This window comes from Myotis nattereri (genome assembly GCF_964212035.1).
Source record: "Myotis nattereri genome assembly, chromosome: 6".
Taxonomy (NCBI): domain Eukaryota; kingdom Metazoa; phylum Chordata; class Mammalia; order Chiroptera; family Vespertilionidae; genus Myotis; species Myotis nattereri.
Genome location: NC_138081.1, coordinates 69,479,129 through 69,503,629, shown reverse-complemented (window position 1 = coordinate 69,503,629; position 24,501 = coordinate 69,479,129). Strand labels below are relative to the sequence as shown.

At 38.2% G+C, this 24,501-nt stretch overlaps 1 protein-coding gene across 3 annotated transcripts in view; it reads right to left on the bottom strand.

The window, feature by feature from the left end:
* EPM2A (EPM2A glucan phosphatase, laforin) overlaps positions 1–24,501 on the bottom strand; it is a gene marked incomplete at both ends in the record, with an annotated part of 290,693 nt that overhangs the window by 262,633 nt on the left and 3,559 nt on the right. For all 3 annotated transcript variants that reach the window (XR_013996164.1, XM_081094313.1, XM_081094314.1), the window contains one exon: positions 10,340–10,514. Coding sequence is in view for 2 of the 3 variants with exons in the window: in XM_081094313.1 (XP_080950439.1) it covers positions 10,340–10,514 (175 nt within the window). The remainder of the gene's footprint in view (positions 1–10,339; positions 10,515–24,501) is intronic.

Sequence of the window (24,501 nt, the reverse complement as noted above, 5' to 3'; positions counted from 1 at the left end):
CTCAGAAAAGCAAAACAGCCAAACAGGGGAGTCTTTTGGAAGAAAGCGGTGTTTGGACAGGATCTGCAATCTAGGGAAAGGGGAAGTGAGACAAGCAGTCAATACAATCGTTCAAGATTACGAGATGGGAGGAATAACAAGGCACGTTAAACTATAAGGTAAAAGCCTGAATAAGTATCACTTGTCAAAAAATGGCATGACCAGGGGATTGTCAAGGGTGGGGGGAAAAAGGAGACATATGTAATACCCTTTGTAATACTTTAAGCAATAAAAAAAAAATGGCATGAAAGTGATAGGAGAGGGGGAAAAACGGTTTCTGGTTCTTCTTATAATTAACTCAACCTCTCTAGACTTACATAGACTATACAAACTTGAAACTTTGATTAGTAAAAATAAGTAGGATTCTTTTTGTCATTTATGTGTGTCCAGATGTGTGTTTTGATCAGAAGTTGATGGTAGAAGTCTGTGGTACAAAAAAATGGATGCCTGTCTTTGAGGAAAAAATAGAGACATATGGAGAATTGGGGATGGCAGTATCTTGGTAGCTTTGCTTCCCATTTTGCTTCCCTATAACATGAGAGAATTCTGTGCATGTAAGATTCCTCTTCTCTAATAGTCAGAAGTAGCTGAGGATTATAAAGCAATATTATGGTTTTACTTACCCGATATAATCATTGTACAACATCTAAAATCAACTCATTGCTTTCCTTAGCCCAGATCCTAGAGTCCTGGCCTAGCCCTCTGTTAAACAAACACATCATGTGGCCTGTGGGTGAAATATAATCCCTTTATTATAAAATGAAGAAAAAAAAAATGAGGAGGCTGTATGTGTAGATGTTATCCGTGTGTAAATATGTATGTACTAGAGGCCCAGTAGACAAAAATTTGTGCACTCAGGGGGGTCCCTCAGCCCGGCCTGTGCCCTCTCACAGTCTGGGACCCCTCGGGGGATGAACACCTGCTGGCTTAGGCCCACTCCCCGGGGGATTGGGCCTAAGCTGGCAGTCAGACATCCATCTGGCAGCCCGGGAGCCCTCGGGCGATGTCCACTTGCCAGCGGGGAGCAGGCCTAAGCTGCAGTCGGACATCCTTAGCGCTGCTGAGGAAGCAGAAGAGGCTCCCGCCAACACCACTGTACTGGCAGCCATCAGCCTGGCTTGTGGCTGAGCAGAGCTCCCCCTGTGGAGCTCCTGCATTGAGCATCTGCCCCCTGGTGGTCATTGTGTGTCATAGTGACCAGTCATTCCCAGTCGTTCTGCTGTTAGAGTCAATTTGCATACTATCCTTTTATTATATAGAAGTGCCTGGCCAGCCTGGGTGAGGGGCTGATGGCTGTTTGCAGGCTGGACACAGCCCCTTCAGGGTAGGGGTTCCCCCTGGGGTGCCTGGCCAGCCTGGGTGAGGGGCTGATGGCTGTTTGCAGGCTGGCCACAGCACCTTCAGTGTGGGGGTCCCCACTGGGGTGCTTGGCCAGCCTGGGTGAGGGGCTGGTGGCCGTTTTCAGGCTGGCCACACCCCCTTCAGGGTGGGGGAGGGTCCTGCTGAGGTGCCTGTACAGTCTGGGTGAGTGGCTGATGGCTGTTTGCAGGCTGGCCACATCCCCTTCAGGGTGGGGGTCCCTGCTAGGGTGCCTAGCCAGCCTTGGTTAGGGGCTGATGGCTGTTTGCAGGCTGGCCAAGCCCCCCAGCAGGGACCCTCACCCCATGAGGGTGTGGCCAGCCTGGGTGAGGGGCTGATGGAAGTTTGCAGGCTGGCCACAGCCCCTTCAGGGTGGGGATCCCCGCTGGGGTGCCTGGCCATCCTGGGTGAGGGGCTGAGGGCCGTTTGCAGGCTGGCCACAGCCCCTTCAGGGTGAGGGGGTCCTGCTGGGGTGCCTGGCCATTCTGGGTGAGGGGCTCAGGGCCGTTTTCAGGCTGGCTAAGCCCCACAGGGGGACCCTCACCCCTTGAGGGTGTGGCCATCCTGGGTGAGGGGCTGAAGGCTGTTTGCAAGCTGGCCATGGCTCCCAGCCACCCAAGCTCCCAGTGGAGCCTGGCTGGAAGCAGGTATCTGGGATTTATTTATCTTCTATAATTGAAACTTTGTTGCCATGAGCGGAGGCCACAGTCAGCTCAGGGCAGGCGGGAAGCTTGGCTTCCTCCATCACCCGGGCAACCAAGCCTCCTGCTTGCTCTAGCTCCGTGGCTGCCGGCCGCCATCTTGGTTGGGTTAATTTGCATATAGTCACTCTGATTGGCTGATGGGCATGGCTTGGGGCATAGCGAAGGTATGGTCAATTAGCATCTTTGTCTTTTATTAGTGTAGATGTGTGTGTGTGCACGCACGTGTGTGTGTGTGTGTTCTGTGTATATGTTTCTCTGTGTATTTTGATATAACCAGTATTTTTCAGAGTAATGTTTATACATGCTAATCAATTAAGCTAATATTTTCACATCTACTGACTCACTTATCAGGAACAAAAGTTTACATGACATTCAGGGAGAAAAATTAAAAAGGACTTAGAAAAAGAAAAATAGGAAAGGCATTATACAAGTCATCAAAGCATGAAAATAATTATCTTGCTTTTCCAAAACAATTCTGTGAACAGCAAAGTCAAAATAGGGCCTTTATGATATAGAAATAGCCAACAGCAAAATTGATTATCATGTATAGCAAGAAATATATGTATTATAATTACTGTTTCCTAACTGATCCATCCCCCCTGGGTTTCATAATCCTTCCAGTTAGTTCAGCCAAAGATGAGGCTATGTTCTAAGAAGTCAGTTCTTTTAAGCCAACTTACATGGTCACAATCAATGACTGACAAAGTGATATAAATATACCAACCCTCTGAAAACAAGACAGAAGCATTCCCTAATGTATCTACTGACTCTAATGTACTAAATAGATCCCCTGGTCTTCCTGAAGTGGACCTCCCGCCACAGTGACTAAAAAACATGGCCTATAATTTCTAACCTACTAAGACTCCATTTTAGTGTGTTACGTAGACTTCCTTATGCTCTTGCTGAAGTGACACAGAAAACTGCAGAAAAAGCCTATCTCAGCTTGTTAAAAATATTCTGTCTGTCTTCTGTATTCATTTAATATGTGAAAATAACTCTTCTTTGGTTGCCATGGCCACTGTAATATTGGAATTGGAAGAGTCTTGTAAAAATTAAAATTCATGAGTCAGTATATTTATGTTCCATTAGTTACCCAATCTATATATCTCATTCAGACCTTAACCTCCTCTGTATTCTTACTGTTGTTAATATACAAGATAACACAGAATCCAGCTATTTCCTTTTTATCTGTACTGATTCCACAACAGCACTGTCAGCTAAAACTGTGTTCCCCATGAACTTTAGCAGATATGTTTTCAATGACACCTAAGAAATAAGAATTAAAGAGTATGTTTTCATTAGCCCATATTACTGTTAGGATTCTAATATCTATCACCAATTTTTTATATGATGTTAAAAATAAATCATCTCAATATAATTACATATAAACTCTATTTAATATATTTAAATGTTTCATATAACGTTTTAATCATAAGAAAAAGAGAATATCCACCAGTTACCCTGATCTTATCAAATATGAACAGCATTATTTATATAGGGAAGGAAACTTCAAGGAACCTCAGTTAATATTCAATAAAAATCGTTGGTCAATCAGAACTCAAAAAAGAAGGACTGTGTTGTTTTCCTTTCCTACATGAGCATGAACAATTATAATCTTGGTTTTAATGTTTAGTAAAACTTCAAATCATTCAATCAGATGTAATTACCATTTGAAAGTAGATTCTTCCTTTGGTCAATAATGTCCTGACTGTGAGCTATAGTAGTAGGAAATGCAATGAGGTGAGTTACACACAAAATTTTATGGCTATTCTCTATTTACTCTAAAAGAGATTTCTTGTTTATAAATATGAGCAATATAAATATATCATTATATGAGAAGCAAACACATACTCATTAAAGATTATTTGTATATGTGGCTATAATATATGTATTTCCAAATAGAGCTTCTGTAAAATTGAACTGAACATAGTCCAGGGCTACAAAAGAAAAAGGAGGGAAAATTCCATCTAGAGACATCACTAGATTGCAGGCATTTGTTCCCTAGAACTGAAACCAGAGACGCTGATATGAAGTACAGTTGCTGTTAGGCCCATATATAACATAGTGGCAAAATATCACACAAGCCTTCGATTTTTAAATTAGTTTTAATCCTTGATTATTTCCCGAACTGCCTTTAGAAATCATTTAGTTCAACCAGCAAATCAGGAAAGTGAAATCTAGAACTATTACAGGTTTGTCCCAAGGTTACCCAGCAGTAAATGAGAGCTAGACTAGCACCCAAGGTCCTCATTTACTCTCCAAATGACTAATTTCATTCATTTTGGAAAATGTGCTAAATAAAACAGTATTTTAAAGTGTGAAAAATTATTGCTCTAGTGTTTAAAATACTTTGAGTGCTGCAAACTACTGTATACCTTTTCTTTATAAAACAAAGCGGCTGCAAAGTTTAACCCTTTGCGGTCGTATTAAATTTGGACATGGGTATCGTACTGGTCGGAATTAATTTCCATTGAAAGAGCAGTGATACATAACATGCAAGATTATGAAGGATAAACAAGATTTATTAATTCTTTTTTGGAACTACGTCACTACTAGTAGGATCACTACAAACGTTATCACTTTCTACGTCAGAGTCAGTATTCAAGGTGCCAAAATAAAACTCTTCATCGTTACTTTCAGATTCGCAGTACACTTCTTTCGATAACTTTCTTTTTGCCATTTTGGAATATTATTTTGAAATATCTTAACAAGCAAGAATGCCTAATTACAGTTAAACGTAATTTGTAAAGCTTTATTTGAAATTCTGCGAAGTATCTCCGAAGCTTGTTGATTTCTTCACTCTCAAAAGGCGACTGACTCGCCACGGTGTTTTGCATGGCGAGTGTGGAACGACCGCGTTTGTTTATATTGAGTTTCAATATCTCCGATTTGTTGGGGCAATGTTTTGGTTCGTGACAAGGTCACTTAGACACTTAAGAGCTTTCAGAGAAATTATGAACTGATATATGAACGAATAGAGTGAAGATTCGTACGGTTCCTTGCTGTGGTGGCTGAGAGCAGACATACGACCGGAACGGTAAAAAAGCTTTGGTGGCTGAGAGTAGACAAACGACCGCAAAGGGTTAAGCATCCTATCTAATAAAGAGAATATGCAAACTGACCATCACTCCAACACACAAGATGGCCGCCCCCATGTGGACACAAGATGGCCACCACAAGATGGCCGGCAGGGGAGGGCAGTTGGGAGGGACCAGGCCTGCAAGGAAGGGCAGTTGGGAGGGACAAGGCCTGCAGGGGAGGGCAGGTGGGGGGACCAGGCCTGCAGGGGAGGGCATTGGGGGGGACCAGGCCTGCAGGGGAGGACAGTTAGGGGCAATCGGGCCAGCAGGGGAGCAGTTAGGTGTTGATCAGGCTTGCATGGTAGTGGTTAGGGTAGTGGTTAGGTGGTAGGCAGAGGCGGTTAGGGGCAATCAGGCAGGCAGGCAGGCGAGGGGTTGGGAGCCAGCAGTTCTGGATTTTGAGACGGATGTCCGGCGGATGTCCCAGTAGGATCGGGCCTAAACAGGCAATCGAACATCCCTCAAGGGGTCCCAGATGGAGAGGGTGCAGGCTGGGCTGAGGGACACACACCCCCATGCACGAATTTCATGCACCAGGCCTCTAGTGTTTTTATAATACATTTTCCAAGCTTTCACATTTGTAAACAGTATAAAATGTGATGCTTATAAAGTCTAACTTGTCTCTTGAAATGATCATAATAGGCAATAAGTCTTTTCAAGATACAAAAATTGCAGTCCCTTTCCACGAAAGTCTCGTTTAATTCATTAAGGCAAACATTCATACTTTTGCATAGAGAAAAATCCATTGAAGAGGAAGACGTAGTTTGGTACCAAGTACAAACTTTCCCTCCCCAGCCTGAATATGGAAGTGCACTTTGATTTTTAAAATCTCATGCTAGCATGGTAAAATCTTACCTGTATCAGAGGAACAGAATACACGCTAAATATGAGAAATGAAGACTGGACTTAAATTTACTGAGCTACTATGACCAAGTTTTATGTTAGGCACTTTAAATACTTTATTTCACTTTTATTGTAAACAAATTGATTTCACACGTCTATTGACTTCACTAAATTTCTTTCAAGCAAGAATAGAGTGATTTTAAAAAACAAATTATGCACATAAAAACCACAAGACAGAACAGTAAAAAATATGACAATATCAAAATTGTGGAAGCAGTAAAGCAACTGGTTGATTGCTGAATAACTTAGCAGACAGAAAAACTAAATCCTAAGGCCAGTAGCAAAGAAAGCTGACAATGGACTGGAATTACACTACAGAACCCCCAACAGGCTCAGAAACTGGTATCACCAGGTACTTCTGGATTAAGGTGAAAGGAATAGAACTGGTTGAAAGTTTTTTTTAAGAAGCAGCCAGCCTTCAAAATCATTTTCCCACTCTCCTCCACCAGGAAATGTTCCCTCTCCAGTCTTGACAAAAAACTAGAAGTTTATATTCTGGGGAAGGGTAAACAAGTCTCTGGACTGGGGGACACTCAGAGAATTAAATGAGCTCTTAGAATATAAAGAATGCTATCAGAAGTAAAAAACTAAATAGCAGAGCTGGATGATAAAGTTGAGAAATCTGTTAGAAAAAAATAGACAAAGATATGCAAAATATAAAACACCCAGGCCAGCCCCAGCCAGTTTGGCTCAGTGGATAGAGTGGTCCCAGGTTCGATTCTAGTCAAGGGCACATATCTCGGTTGCAGGCTCCTCCCCGGCCCAGGTCCTGATCATGGCTTGTGCAGGAGGCAACCAATCGATGTGTTTCTTGCACATCGATGTTTCTCTCTGTCTTTCCCTCTCTCTTCCACTCTCCCTAAAAACCAATGGAAAAATATCTTTGGGTGAGGATTAACAGAAAGAAAAAAAAACCCACCCAGGCCAGGTTCCAATATCTGAATAATAGGAGTTCCAAAAAGAAAGATTTAGACATTTGTGAACAGCTTAGGGCAGGGGTGGGCAAACTTTTTGACTCGAGGGCCACAATGGGTTCTTAAACTGGACCGGAGGGCCGGAACAAAAGCATGGATGGAGTGTTTGTGTGAACTAATATAAATTCAAAGTAAGCATCATTACATAAAAGGGTACGGTCTTTTTTTTTTTTTTAGTTTTATTCATGTCAAACGGGCCAGATCCGGCCCGTGGGCCGTAGTTTGCCCACGGCTGGCTTAGGGTGTTAAATAGCATTTACACTGGAATACCAATAAACATGTGAAATACTGATCTTCTCAAAATTGTGCCATAACTAAATTGGGAGGATTGAATAATAGAAGGGATGTAACTGTGGTTTGGGGGAGGAGGGAAAGAAAAAAAAAAGAGCCAAATCTTTATATTTCCTTGTGCAAAATGGGGAGGAATAAAGTGATCCCAAAATGTAAAGCTATAAAACCAGAAAGTGAAAATCATTTTTTAAAACTCTAGAATGGGATGTAAATCCATAAAATCCAACATCCATCTCAGGAGTGTGTTTATTGACAGAATAAAGACAATAAAAGGAAAAACTAACTAAACAGAAGAAAATCCCTAGAGCAACAGTAGCCAACGTTTCAGACCTCGCGGACTGCTGCCCTACAGCTTAAGACAGGGGTGGGCAACCCCTGGCACGCGTGCCAAACATGGCACGCCAGTAACGTTTGCTGGCACACGAAACCCTCTCCGATAATCTTCCATTTACAATTGTGAATCTTTGTTCTCAGTGATGAATTTTGATAAGTCTCATAATAGGAGTAGCCTGACGGATGAAAGTAGTGGCTCATGCATATCTCTGAAGGTCACGAAATATAAACCTGATGTAAAATCTCTGTCATCAGTGATGCAGCAGCAAAAGTCCCACTGATAATATCAAACGGAGTCATAAAGTTTTCTGTCGGACTATCAGTGTACATGTATACATTAAAAAATAAATGTATTTTTCATCATCATATACTGTGTTTTTGTCGCTCGAATGAATTTTATTATTTCTTCAAGGTTCTTCACATACGTACACCGTAAGAGATATCAAGTAGGCGTTAACATGTTCTCAAAAAATTAGGGTTGGCATGCTGAAGAATTTTGAGTCAGAGATTGTGCTGGTTTTGGCACGCACTCACAAAAAGGTTGCCCACCCCTGACCTAAGACATGACTTTTCAGATAAAAGGGTTCGGCAAATGTGGTTCAGGATAAATGAAAAACAAGTCGTAAACACATTCTCATTAAATCTGAACATCTCAACAGGTGCTCCTTCTCATTCTCTTCTCTGGATCCTCCTCTTCTCCTTGATCTCTAAATTGTGTGGACTCAAAAGCCTATTTTCACTACTTCTCTTCTATACCGCACTCAAATGCGAAATGATCTCATCTAGTCTCATCACTTTGAACGTCATCTATTTTATCTCTCCATTTCTAACCTCTCCCCAAAGCTTCACACATCAAAGTGATTTCCTTTCTGCAATCTAACATACATTTCAAAGGTAATATGTCTAAAATAGAATTTTTCTCTCAACCCCTATTCTAGATTGTTCATCTCCTAATGTTCCCCATCTCAGGAAACAGCAACACCATTAATCCAGTTACTCAGGCCATAAAACTGAGTCATGCTTAACTACTGTCTTCCTCATTTTTGCCTCCTATTCATCTGCAAGACCAAGATCTAGCATGAATTTTCAAGAAAGGTGTGTCCAATAACATTATCGATTCCCTAACACTATGATGAAGTTGGATTCTCCCTCTCTCCTATCCCTCATAGCTCTGTTAGCATTAATTATCTCTCACACTCAAAGCAATACAATTTTTAAGAAAATGGGAATGCATCTCTTTGTCCATGGTACAAGCCCTCCATGTTCTACTGTAAATAATATATACGTAGTATTTTATATGTTGGATATTGGTTTGAAACTCGAAATTATCAAAGTATTACATACTTACTTCTATTATCTAAATGAAATGTAAATTTTATCTAAATGAAATGTAAAACTAATGAAAACCAGAACTGAACAGGCCAAAGTAGCTGTGGAGGGAAATAGAGGGGCAATACATTTCTGATATTACGCAGTAGAAAATCAAGAGGCACTATCATAAATTTATGGCTCAAGAAACAGAATGTGTATGAACTTAAATAACAAAAGAATTTTTTAAATGAGTCTAATAGGGATTGGAAATAGGGAGAGAGAACAAGTATATAAGATCTACATTTGTCCCAAGTCATAGAGGGAATCAATAGCAATTTTTTTCAAATATATTTTTATTGATTTCAGAGAGGAAGGGAGAAGGAGAGAGATAGAAGCATCAATGATGAGAGAGAATCACCGATTGGCCGCCTCCTGCATGCCCCACACTTGGAATTGAGCCCACAACCTGGGCATATGCCCTGACTAAGAATCAAGCCATGACCTCCTGGTTCATAGGCCAACACCCAAATTGGGCCAATTTGGCTAGGCAGAAATTTTTAAATTGATACATTAACAAAGTATATGCACATTATTTAAGACTTGGATTTAAACCTCCAGAAAAACTAATCATAAATGGTTAAATATAGTTATTTATGATGACTGGGAATAAAGAAAATGTTGTGCCCTGACTGGTTTGGCTCAGTGGATAGAGCTTCGGCCTGCGGACTGAAGGGTCCCGGGTTCAATTCCGGTCAAGGGCACCAAAAGAAAAAGAAAAAGAAAATGTTGTAAACCTTACTTGTGATTTAGTATCCTCTTGTGTTTAAATTTTTAATAGGGCATATATTGCAGGTATAATAACTAAACAAATATATAAAAGTGAATATGTTAATAAATAATAGAACAAATTATCATGTCCAATCTAATTTTATGTCTAAATTTTCACCCATGATTATTTGAATAAGATTTTATAAGAAGACTCCCATTTTTGTTTCCCTGTTGTTTGGTAGCATAAAAGATATAAACAGTGATCAAGGGTATTTTTATCCAGTTTTTATTTTTAATCCACTATCTAAGTACAAAGATTGTTGAACTACTCTCTGGTCAAAATATGTTGACACTAGGGTATGAACTTAATGAAAAACTTCTATGAAAAGGATCCTTCACATCTAGAACCAGAAAAGCTCACACAGTGATTCACTGTAATCCATCCCCTCAAAGAATTGCAGGCCTATGTACCCCTTTGAAGGGAGACGCTGCAGTTTCAAATGCTGTAAATATTTCCATTGTCCTAATGCTACCTCTTGCCCTAGTTCTATGCTTATAAACATGGCACTATTTTTACCTTGAATAATGCATGGCTTGGTGGCCTGCAATATTAAAATAGAAGTCTGTTGTGTGCTTCATCTCATTGGTGTGCCCGGTGGCCTCAATCCAGTGTCCAATTGGAAGATGATAAACACCATCCACGATGTTGTTTTCATCATAAGTACAGCAACGGTCGTGGTGTGGCCCATTGCCTGGAACAAGAAAGGACGGACAGAACAATTCCAGCAAAGTTCTGCTTAAACAGTCAGAAAGCAGCTGACACAAAATTAATAATAAGATAATAACAAATATAAAGCTACATGATCTACACATTTCAGTATTAAAACATACAGTAGAGTAAGAGAGAAAATAGGAGAAATTTGTCAGAAGCTAGTGATGAATGTCATGGAGTTCTGTATTCCCTTTGAGCGTATTAACTCTTTTAGAATTTCTTGGTACTCTCATTGCCTTAAGAGCCTCTTGCAAATTATTCTGCAGCCTGATAAGCTGCTGAAAAGGGTTCTTAAAGCCATTAACGTCTCTGTAGTACATGCTTTTAATGTTTTGGTATACAAATTCATGATTAGAATCAGTAATATAGTGTTTTAGTATCAGCTCAAAAAATAAACAAATTCTAAAAATAAATACATCATTTCGCTTAGCATAATGCTTTCCAGGTCAGTCAGAGAAAGATAAATATCATATGATCTCACTCATTTGTGGAATATAATGAACAACATAAACTGATGGGAAAAAAATAGATCCAGAGACACAGAAGCATCAAACAGACCTGGGGGGGGAGAAGGGGGGAGAAGGGGGGAAGAGATCAACCAAAGGACTTGTATACATGCATGCAAGCATAACCTATGGACACAGATAGTAGAGGGGTGATGGCATGTGATGGGGGGGTGGGAATGGCTGGGGAGCGGTCAATAGAGGAAAAAAGAGACATATGCAATACTTTAAACAATAACGAATTTTAAAAGATAAATAAATAAATGCATTAATAATAAAACAAATGATCACATCCAATCTAGGTAGCATGTAAGTCAGTGGTTAGTATCATTTTCAGATGGGGAAAGTAAGTTTCACAGAGATTAACTGGCTTGTCCAAGGTCACAGAACTAGTAAGCGCAGAGCTATTGGTAGCCTGATGCCCCTAGTCCCCACCTTTCCAATACCTGAGAGCTCCATGAGGTTTTCTACCTACTTCACAAGCACCACACACACCATCCTCCTGCCAGGGAGTGGAGCAAAAGAGGCCGAGAAGGAAGACTATGTCCCTGAAACACCATCTACCCAGTATCAAGAACACTAGTAAACAGATCACTTCTATGAAAGTTATAAATCATACATTTTGCTTAGCGCTTTATGTCACCATCCCATTTCAAGTTATTCCTTTCCTTAAATTATCTAATTTCCATAATTTGTCATTAACTAAAACATAAGCAAAATAAAAATAGGAATAAGTCACATTTGTTATGTCTATAACATTTTGACTCATTTGTTCCTTGCTCTTATAAAATATTTAATCTAAAGCTACTTGGCATAAAATCTCAAAAAAATTCCTTAAGTCATTAGGCAACTCTTTAAGGATATAATTCCCTCCCATCAGATAGAAGGTAAGGATGGCTTCATTAATAAATCATCACTGATCTTTCTGGATGAGATGCCTCTTTTGCTCTTGATAGCTGCAAGGTACTATACCAACTGCCCTATCAACCTGGATATTTAACAGATGAAAATCAAACTATACCAGCAATCTCATTTCTAAAAATATATCTAAAAGAAATATGAACAAAAGGAAGATACATACAGATATATATGTATGTGGCAATACTATTTTTAAAGCAAATACTGTAGCCTACACAAGTCCATTTACACATTCTTCCACAAGTATTTGAGTGCCAACTATATGACGGGCACTGGGCACTAAGTCACGTTAAGGATTTACGTACTTACCATAAAAGCAATTAAACAATTAAAATATTTTAAGCAGGCAGGTGACATGAAAAAATTAGTACTATGAAAAGCTCTCTGGTTTCAGAGCAAAACACTGGTTTAAGCACGCTAAGCCTAGAAGCAGAAAATCCATGGTAGGAGATGATGAAAGCCTGGAGGTAGAAATGGAAAGGAGTGGGAAGATTCAGGAGGAAAAAGCCACACAGCTTGGTGGTTCATTAGACATGGGAGGAGAAGGAGAAAGGGAATCAATGCATTTCTAGCATATATAACTCAATACTTAGGAGAGGTTGGAAGGGAGCTCACTGGTCTGGCTTGGCACCCTGGGCTTGGAGTGCTGTTTAGGTATCCTAAAGGGGATGGCAAGTAGAGAGTTGGAGACAGTGATCTGACACTCAGACCAGAGGTCTGAAAGTAGGAAAATGAATTTATGATGCATCTGAACGCAATGGCAATGGAAACAAGGAAATAGTGTGAGTCACAAAGAAAACAATATTAATTGAGAAGAAAAGCATTCTAGAACTGTATTTGGAGATAGGGCCTTAGATGATTAAGTTTAAATGAGATCACAATGGTGGGCCCATAAGGTACCAGTGTCCTTTTAAGAATGGGAAGACACCACAGAGATCTCTCTCCATGCAGATATAGTGGAAAGGCCATGTGACAGCACAGGAGAGCGCAGCCATCAGCAAAGCCAGGGAGAGTCCTCGCCAGAAACCAAATCTGCTGGCCCTCTGATCTGGGACTTTGTGGTCAAGAGCTGTGAGAAAATAAATTTCTGTCATGTAAGTCCCCCAGTCTATGGTATTTCATTATAGAAGCTCAAGCAGGTTAATACCCTCATATATGTGAAATATTCCAGAATTTAATCCAGTTAATAACCAAATATTATTGAGAGCTTGTTAAGTATCCAATTCTGTAGTAAACTTAGATAAATGAAATTTAAAACCTGATTCCAACAATGAATGGACCAGTGGTGTTTAGACAAAGGTTACACAAATTAATTAGTAAGTGAAACTAAACTAAATGATGACATAACTTTAAAATTATATGATAAAATACTTTTACATTAACAGATATTCAAAGATTGCAAATAGGCTAATTTTCAGTGGTATTTTAAATGCACAATACTATACTGAAATGTATTTTCAGGAGCAGTAACCTCACTAAGAAAGAGAACTGATAGATTTGTGGTGTGTACACAAATGTAGAAGACTGGAAATGGAGATGGTTGTTGCTGTGCGAGTTAGAATTACTTGAGAAAGGGTTTGTGATAGACAATGGGCTGGGTCACAAGCTGTGACTGACAACAGGGTATGTTATAGATACATAACAAAGGCACAGAATGTATGAACGTGATTCAAAGCAGAAAATAGATAACAAATATGTTTATTTCACTGGGTAGAGTGACCACATAATATGGACTCATAGGAGATCCATATAACTTATCAAACTCTAATACAAGCACTGTAAAATAAATGGATTTCATAAATTGGAAAAGCAGAGAACAGATTTACCACTTCTCTAACCATGATTTAAGCAGTCAGATATTTTTTTAATGAAGAAGATTTACATTAATTAGTGATTCATGGGAAGCATCTCAAAGATTGAAGATTCTCTTTAAAAGCATTCTAAACAATGGCATTACCAGGCAATTATGCTTCCATTTAAAAATGAATACAATAAAAGACCTCTCTTTCTTATATCATTTTTTAGAGAAAATCTGAAACTTCGATTGTTTTTAATAGGCTTGACTCAAAGCACTAAGACTGAATTATTAATAATTCATTCAATGTGATAATTGAGAGTGAGGCCAAAGATTTGACCACCTGATTTGAAATATCAAATCCTCTGATAGCCAATTATGCCATGATTCAGGAGATTAACAAGAAGATCTGCATATTAAAATACTCCATCTCTGCATAATTGAACATATTTGCTAGATACATTTACGTGCTGTGTCCCAGGAGAGATGTTTATATTCATGTGTTCAATAAATTTTATTTAACTGCTCTAATAATTTTAATGTTGATTCTCCTGCTCTCACTTAAACAATTCCATAGAAGTGTCTAGACTTTTATTATTGTTAAATTAACAGGTCATTTTTTTCTCCCCACAGCACTCCCATAATTAACTAGAAACCTGATTGTGTTTCATTGTCCAAACACAAATCCAAGTCACACTATAAAAACAGAGAAAGTATTTATATTGTTATTAGACTCACGGTATAAATTCCTCTAACCAGATTTCACTACTTCATTGTCATACCTTGAATCTCAAGACAAAAACTCCCATGTCACCTGTCTTTGTGAACCTCAAGTCAAATAATGCTGAGGCAGAAGGTGTTACCTTCCCTAGTTGCTATATCTCAAGAGTGTCCAACATTTAGATGCAAAGAAATCAGAATAATCATATTCATCCCAGGAGCCCTGAAGGCCATTGAGGATTATTATACATCTAACTCCATCCTATCCCGACTAGCCCAGCAGACAGGCATTTTTGCAGTTTCGTGGTAAGTATTGATGTTTTGGCATGAAATGTTTTGGCATGAAATCTCTCTTCCATTAAGATTTTTTTAATGTGGACTAAATGGTTTAAGGAAATATTCCTTTGAACTGGTCTAGTTGTGATGTGAAATCGATCTCTGGTGGCTTTATGCTTTGGTTTCTTCCATGACAGAAATATTTTACTGAAATTAGAGACCCAGCTGATGGGCATGTAGGCACTGCTCTACTTACTGGAAAGAAACTAGATGTGTCCAGCTGATCGAAAGAGAGAATAGAGTGGTCAAATATAATTTTTAAGGATTAAATTTTGTTTAGAAATTGATGAGACAGATAGTTTTAAACCCCTTCAATAAGACATTATAACCTGTAAAAAATAAAAGCGGGTCAATTAGGGACATTATCTTAAAATTTGCCATAAACTGCACATGTATAAGAAAGCTGAAGAAGGATTTTGCTTCTCTTGGGATTATGCCTGGCTGCAAGCAACAGAAAATCTAACGGTGACTTAACAAATACAGGTCTATCTCTCACATAACAAGAGGTGCAAAGCCAGGTAGCACACTGGTGAGGTACTAAGTGCTTTCTAAATGTCAGCTTTGCCATTCCTCACACATTGACTTTGTTGTCACGCCTGTCACCTCACATTCAGCGGGTGACTTCTAGGCATCATGTCAGGAGTCCTAGTCATGGAGAAGGGTGAAGAGTCTCTGTTCCTTTTCATGAGAGAACTGAACTTTCCTGGGAGCCTCACCCAAAAGACTTCTTACTGCTCATTAGCCAGAACTATATGATATAGCCATCCTTGATCCAACTGCCAGCCAAGGAGTAAGATGACCATACCAGTTAGAGCAATAATGATTCATCTCACCTCTACCAAAACAAATCAGGATTGTTAGCCCGGGCAAGTGGGGAGAAACAAATGCTAATTAGGTCACTGAAGGCAACTGTGCTACATCTGAACACATCCTCTTTCTCCAGCAAATCACTGTGGAAGATAAACCACATTTCTTTAGATACCACATGTCTCTACCTGATTTAATTCAAAAGTACCCAATGTACTAAATTTTTCATTGTAAATTATCTTGTTTAAATCAACAGTAAAACTAAAAGCATTTTAATATATTTCTTTAAAATGAAAAACTGCCAGAGAGAGAGGCGTTATTTGTCTGGCACTTGATTGTGTTTGGCTATACAATCTTTGCTATAGCACAGCATCTCTTCTATTCCTAGCCTTAAACCTCTGCAAATCTCTCCTCTTCCAGTTTTCCTGCAGTCTCTGCCCCTCAGTCATGTCTTGTAACTTTTCTCTTTCCTCTAACTGGCCCTGTCCTCACTGAACAACCTCACTTCACTCTTCATTCTGCACTGCGATTTGGCATCTGCCTTCAACACTCCACTGGAAGAAGAAAAAAACAACTTTAAATGAACTCATCTCCTAGCTGTCAGGTTCATTTTCCATCTTTCTTTACCTGCCTGCAGCATTTAGTGGTAGTGACCACTCCCTGTTGAAACTCTCCTCTGTTGGTTCCATAATACTCTTCTCCTGGAAGGCACTGTATTACAGGGATTAAGTGCATGGGTTCAACATTCAGACTGGAACTCCATCCCAATCTACACTGTTTACTGCTTGTAAACAGTAGTGAGAGAGTCACTTAAGCAACCTGTGTTTCTTCTCATGTGTGATAAAGGGATCCTAATACTGCTCTCTGCCTCATAGAGTTGTGAGTGAATTCACTTAGATAATCCATTTAGAGGATGAAACGTGGTTGGTGTTCAGTAACAACTTAACAACTCCTAGCTACTATTTTCTTACGTCTTCCAGTCTTTCTAATGTGCTTGCAAATCTGTACGCTGACTTGCAAAACAAGTAAACCACTAAAAGAGGTCAAATTATTTTCAACAACAGCTTTGTTCAGACCTATATGTTTCAAGACAAGGCCACAGTAACAGTTACTTCACATGGGTTCTTGGGCTCCAAAGATAAGACCACTGATTTTTCCAGTAATTCACCTGATCTACAAATTCTGACCAATCTCTGCCCAAACTCTGCTAACTTCTCCCTAAAACCAAAACTAATTGGAACTCCAAAATATTTCCCTCTGAATTATTCTCAAGATAATTTTTCTAGTTCTCTATTTTTATAAAATAACCTGTTCGTGAAAATACAAGACAACTTATTAATTTCTTCTTGTTGGTTTATCTTTGGGGGACTTAATATTTTGCATACTGCTTCTCGGAAACAATATAACAACTCTCTCTACCAGTTTTGTCTTACCAGCAAATTTGATAAGCAAGCCTCCTAAATCACTAATAAAAAGATTTAGAAGGGCCGAAACCGGTTTGGCTCAGTGGATAGAGCGTCGGCCTGCGGACTGAGGGGTCCCGGGTTCGATTCCGGTCAAGGGCATGTACCTGGGTTGCGGGCGTTTCCCCAGTGGGGGATGTGCAGGAGGCAGATGATCGATGTTTCTCTCTCATCGATGTTTCTGACTCTCTGTCTCTCTCCCTTCTCTCTGTAAAAAATCAATAAAAAAAAATATACTTTAAAAAAAAAAAAAAGATTTAGAAAGAAAGCACGTAAACAGCGCCTTGACCTGCCATTTGCATCACCCTCATGTTCTTCCTGAGTTACTAGTCAGAGCACTTTAGGTTCAGTTGTTCAATTTGCCATGGACCCACCTAACTAACCAATTAGCTGGCCAGCTGCTTTTTAATTTGTGCACAAAGAAATTGGGAGATTTTTCTAAAATCCTTTATGAAACTCAGATACATTATTCCTCCATGTTTCCCCTTGTACAAATGAGGGTTGATATTTGATGGGGTTAAATATCTAAAGCAATGTTTAAAGCTAGTTCAAAATATGTTAGAATGATGAAATACCAGGGTGTTTTGTTGTTGTATTTTTTACTTGATGAGTCTTAAGTCCCTTTTGAGAATCCGTGGAAAGCTATAGATCATCCTCGCTCCCCCAAAAATGTTTAATGCTCATACACACAGTGCATACACCTTATCATTATTCCATACATTAGAAGAGAGGAAATGCGATTCACAGTTACGACCATAAGAGAAAGATACAAAATTTTCATTAATATACCAATTGAAATTTAGACATCTACTTTTTTATACAACTTTTTCTTCTTCCCTCCCTGAAAACATCAAAGATTTATTTGGCACACAACACTTAAAATTTTCTATCAAGTGTCAGCCATTTAAAAACAAAGATTTCTCTATGAATGAAGTTTTATAAACCTTTCAACAGCCACGTCTTTCAAAGCAGCTGCCTTCTTGTATAGAAGGTAGTGACTAGGGCAGTTTAAAAAATTGCATCAGTGGTCTTCTTACAAGTGAAAACAAGTAATCCATTACATCGATAAAGATTTTTAATTTCTTTTCCACTCTACAGGACAAGACTACTCTAATAGACCTAGGCCATCACTTATATTGAAACCTCAATATCAACAGAAGTTAGCAAGGAATTGCTTATAAATATAAGCATACTTTTCTCATTTCTCAATTTGTGAAATTTATTCTCAAAGAAATCCTGACACAAAGTAAACGGATATGGGACCATGGTAAAATACTTGTCAAACATGTCATAGACATCAAAATATTCAGCCTAACAACTTTTAAATCTTTATGATAAAACAAGCATCACTAGTATTATCAGTCAAAAAATGTCTACATGAATTCATTATACAAATAATTGTTAAAGCATTCACACACAAAAAGTCAAAGGCAAGACTTTTGTAGAGATTTTTAACTGATTTAATTATCTACAGCAAAGTAATTTGCTCACATATGAGCAAAATTAAGCTATCCAACCCTCCTTCCCAAATGAAGCAGAAATCTGGAAAAATTGCTCAGATTTAGGGAGACTGTCCCTAAGAGTCATTAAAAAAGAGTCATTAACTCTTTTTTAAATTAATGATAACACTTTCCCAAATTTGTTTTGGGAGATAGAGAAAGCAGGGGATAGGAAAGGGGAAAGATAAGATTGGAAGAGAATGCGATGTTGATTAAATTTTTTTCCATGGGATTGTATACAAACTGTAAAGTTATAGTAGAGTACAATGAAATACTGCCACCCAGTGGAATAACAATATAAATAAAATCTTCTAATTTGAGATTGCAAGAATTTTCCATTGAAATAACAGAGCTTAATTATTTTCAAAATATTTTCAAAAATATAATTCCTTAAAGAAAACAATTTAGTGGGACAGACAGCAGAAGTGTGAGTACATCTTTTCCTGAATTTGTCGTTCTCATAGCTTAAATGACTTGACAGGGTTCTATGTTTATTTAGCAACAAAGCAAGTGCTGGAGCCCGCAGCTGCTGGCTCCTACTTCTTTGCTGCTGACACCACGCAGCCCTCCTGAAAAGCCTTTGACATCTCTGCTCTTGTCCAAACATTGTATTTCAAAGAGGAAAAACCAGACTCAAAGATTACCAAGGCTTTTCAAACATTTCCAAGGGGTCTTGGGAGTGTGGCTTAAAGCAATACTAGTACTCTATTGTCATGAAAATGTTTAAGATGTGTATTTTTCTTTTTAAAATTTGTGTAAGATTTGTGTTCTATTCCATATCATATACATGTCTATCTTAATTATAGAATGTTTTCTTTCCCTCAAAAGCCTTTTAGAAAAATTGTTGCTTTAAGACAATGGTGCATCTATCCCCTGCTACAAATTCACTAGCCCAGGACCACATTGAGGATGGGAAGACGGAGAGTATGAGTATTGCAGTTTGAGACACCTGGAAAGTGCATTGTTCAAGTTCTTTCATTTATGAAGTATTTAATGAATACCTACCAAATGCCAGGCATTGTTTTAAGTCCTGGGACATGCTGTGATAACAAGCAACCCCAAATTATCCATGGCACAGAAGAACAAAGGTTTACTACCGCCCATGCTAGAATTTACTGCAGATTGGCTAAGGGCTCATTTTGACGTTGTCATCATCTTCATAGTGAGACCATCAGACAAAACAATCACTATTTGAATATCAATAACAATCTACTGGCAGAGAGAAGAGTGAGGCAAAGCAACAGGAAGTGACATACATTATTTACCACCACATTTTATTGACAAAAGCTAGCCACATGACGACGATATACTTCTTCAACAAAGAATAATCCTCCCCTGGAGAGAAGATTTGGATATTGGTAAACAGTAATAGTAGGCCACACCCCAACTCTGGTTGGATGTGGAAGAAGGAATGAATAGGCACGGGACCCAAAGGAGTTAGATGATGTAGAAGTCCACTGATATGACAAGAAACCAAACTACAGCAGAAGCAACGGGAGGAAAATAAAAAGGAGTGATTGGGGGCAGAGGAGAGGCAGGGAAAACTGAAGTATTTCCACTTCAGCATCTCTTACAGTAGTCTGCCAAATGAAAAGCAACTGGGGATATTACAACGTTCTTATTCACTTGGCCAGTCCCAGAACTATGAAATCAAAATCTGCCCAGGGGCTCATGATCAGGCAAACCCCTCACACAATGGACTGTAGCTGGGAACACAGCTAACCTAGCCAGATGCTGGACTGCATTTTCATATGGAGCAGAAACTCTGGGCAATGGCTTTGATTCTAGCTCTGCTGAAGACAAAATGGGCAAAAGAGAGAGAACGCATGGACATGGACAACACTGTGGTGATTGGCAGGGATTGGTAGTGGGGAGTGGAGATGAAGGCGGAAGAGGGCATAGAGGGTATAAAAGGTGATAGAACAAATAAAACTAAACTAAAATTTAAAAAAATAAGGTAATATATTGGTAATTTATGACAAAAGACATGACTGTACATGTTCCATTAACATTTTCCAAAGGTACAAACAGTTCATAAGATCTACAAATAAAACATCCAGAAATGATGGCAATAAGAGATCAAATGACAATAAAAATTCTCTTGGCTCTTGGAAACAGCTGAGATCCTTCTGCAACTAAACTGAAAAAGAAAATGATTTTATAGTAGCCATTCCTCTGAGTCCCTAGGATTTAATTAGCTAAAATTCAGAATAAAGTACTATGCTAATGTGACATTATGATTTAACATTTAAAAACATGAAGGTCATGGAATTGAAAATATTAAACTTTTCACTCCGGTGTATACTGGCTGTTCCGCAGACCTGAGCTAGCTGGGCATGGCCCAGGATCCCACCATCAGAGCAGAAAACTGAGAAAATTTTCCAGGTCACAAAAGTTTCAATTTTTTGATGGTGTTGGAATAACAGAACACTTTAACGAGCTTACTGTAACAGAAGCCCTGGCTAGTCAAACCTGACCTGCTGGAGGAACTCGTCTCTTTCCCAGAAAGCTGAAATCTCCTCGGGCTTCCCTTGTCTCATTAAGTTACCCATTCTCTGGCTTTCTACAGAGCCAATTTATAAGTCTTTTTCTCATTCATTCTCAAATCTCAAACACTCATGAGCATTACCGTTATACAAAGAAACATATTTAATGAAACATAAAATTTCTACCATGTGTTTGTATTTCCCTGAACACCATAGAATATGTTATACTTGTTTGCCTATTATCCACCTTATTATTTTGTCTCCATAGAAGCCCCAAGGCACATTTTTAAGATTGTACTTGCTCCACCACCTTTTAGAAAAAAGAGTTTTGTAACTTTTCTCTCGCCGTATAATCATGCAATAATATTTTAATTTTTCCAAAAATTAGAACCTCCTCCTGCTTCTAGGGGACATGAACAAGTCAACTAAAAGTAGCAAAATCTACATTTCAGCTCCCATTAACTCTCTGGCAAATTGACAAAACAACTGCTGGGGGGGGGGGGGGGGCGGGGAACCATACTCTTTGAAACAATGTAAAACCAAAATGTCCAGCATCCAAACAAAAATCAGTAGAGGTAAAAGTTAATTTCTTTCCTGTATACCAGCAATAAACAATTTACATTTGAAACTAAAATTAAAATACTATGTAAAATAGCATTTAAAAATCTTATGTATAATCTGGTTGGTATTTCTCAGTGGGTTGAGCATCATCCCATGCACCTAGTGGTCACCAGTTCGATTACTGGTCAGGGCACATGCCTGGGTTTCAGGCTAGATCCCCAGTAGGGGGCGTGCAGGAGGTAGCCGAATGATGTTTCTCATCGATGTTTCTCATCGATGTTTCTCATTGATGTTTCTATCTCTCTCCCCCTCTCCTTCCCACTCTCTCTAAAATGTCAATGAAATACATTTTTAAAAAACGTATGTATAAATCTAACAAAACATATACAAGATCTGTATGTGGAAAAGTACAAAACCCTAATGAAAGACCTAATTAAATAGAGATATAACCCATGTTCAAAGATTAAAAGATTCAATATTTATAAGATGTCAATTCTTGTGCACTTGATCTATAGAGTCAACGCCATCCCAATCAAAATCATAGTAAGCTATAAATAGCAACAAACTGATTTTAAAATGTATAAGAAAAGGCAAAGAACCAAGAAGAGTCAATATAATACTGAAGAACAAAGTTGGAGAAAAATCATCTACCATTATTTCATGATTAATATAAAGCTACAGTAATCAACACAGTGTGCTATTGGTGAAAAAATAGACACATTGATCAGTGGAGAACCCAGAAACAGACCCATACAATGCAAACACAGTCAACTCATTTTTTATAAAGGCAATTCAAAAAAAGAAAGAATTGTATTTTCAATAAATGTTACTGGAACAATTGGATCTCTGTATACAAAAAAAAAAACCAAGATGCAGACGTTACACCACACATAAAATATTAACACAAAATTGATTCTAGACCTAATGTAAAACTATAAAACTTCTAGAAAATAACACAGGAGAAAATTTGTATTTGGGGTTTTTGGTGGTTTTTTTTTCAAAATCAAAAGCACAATCCATGAAAGTAGAAATTAATAACCTGAACTTTACTAAAATTAGAAGTTTTGCATCAAGAAAGAAACTGTTAAGACAATGAAAAGTCACAGGCTGGGAGGAAATATTTGCAAATCACAGATCTCTTAAGAAGTTATATACAAAGAATTCTTAGAAGTCAGCAATAAGAAAACCCAATTTAAAAATGGAGAAAAGATCTGAGTAGACACTAAGATATAATATCAGTATATTAAAGAAGATATACTGATGGCAAATAAGCATATGAAAAGATGTTCAACATTATCATTAGGCAATTGCAAATTAAAACAATAAGATACCACAATACATCCTATTAGAATAATTAACATCCAAAAAAACAAACAATACCAATTGTTGATAAGACTATGAACAGCAGGAACTCATTCATAGCTGTCAGGAATAGAATTTTAAAAATGTTATCGCACTCTGAACAACTTGTGTTTCCACAAAAACAACTTGCGTATCAATGTTTATAGCAGTTTTATTCATAACCTGGAAGCAGCCAAGTCCTTTGATAGGTAAATGGATAAACAAACTGTGGTGCATTCATACCATGGAATATTACTCAGCAATAGAAAATAAATGAGCTAACAAGAAATACACACACACACACACACACACACACACACACACACACATCACCCTCAGATACATTCTTGTAACTTAGGCCTATAGTAAAAGGAAAAAATAATGTAAGGAAAAGTTTAAAAGCTTCAAAAGAAGAAAAAGAAGAAAAGCAGATTGCCTACATGGAAATGGGCTTATTTTGATATCTGAATTATCAACTATAATGGGTGCTAGAAAGTATAAAGGCAAAGCCATCAAACAGAAAATTATTTTGAGACCAGAATACCTACCAAATGAGCAATCAAGTGTGAGGGCAAAACAAACACATTTTCAGGTATTTGAGGACTCAGATATTTTATCTTCCATTTACTATTTCTTGAAAATTATTTGAAAACACAATCCAACAAAATGATAAATATATACAAGAAAGAGAAAGATGTGAAATCCAAAACAATTCAAATAACACACTAGTTCAGCGGTTCTCAACTTGTGGGTTGCGACCCCTTTGGGGGTCGAACGACCCTTTCACAGGGGTCACCTAAGACCATCAGAAAACACATATATAATTACATACTATTTTTGTGATTAATCACTATGCTTTATGTTCAATTTGTAACAAAGAAATTGGGGGTCACCACAACATGAGAAACTGTGTTAAAGGGTCACGGCATTAGGAAGGTTGAGAACCACTGCACTAGTTGAATTTTTTTAAAGTCCCAGATAACTGTGCTCAGGAAGAAACATATTAGTGAAAAGTAGAAGAGCAATTACCCACTCTTTAAGGGAAAAAAATGTTTTCAAAAAGTAAGCAATTTGCATTTAAATAGTGCAGTCAAGCTAGAAAATTTTGAGGATCTGTGTGCTTCCCTTTTAAAAAATTAACTAGAATTTTTAAAACAAGTGGATGAACATTACCATCCAAATATGAATTAAAACAAATTCTGGTGTCATTTTAGGTAAAATTTGAGCATGATTTATAATGTTAAAAAAAAGATTATTTTTTGCTATTGTGGCACAGCTTCTGTGTCACAGAATTGTATTTCCTTTTCTATGAGTCTATTTGAACTACTTGGTTCTGCAAAATTTCTTTATCATAATAGTAAAAACAACAACACTAACAACACTTAATATACAGACTATTCTAAGTCCTTTACATTTATTGGCCAATTTAGTCCTAAGTGTCTTGCCCAAGGTCACCCACTAGTTAGTGAACCCCAGCCTTCTGGTTCTAGAATACGTGCTCCTACCTAAACACTGGCTACTGTGCCGAGCCAGCTCAG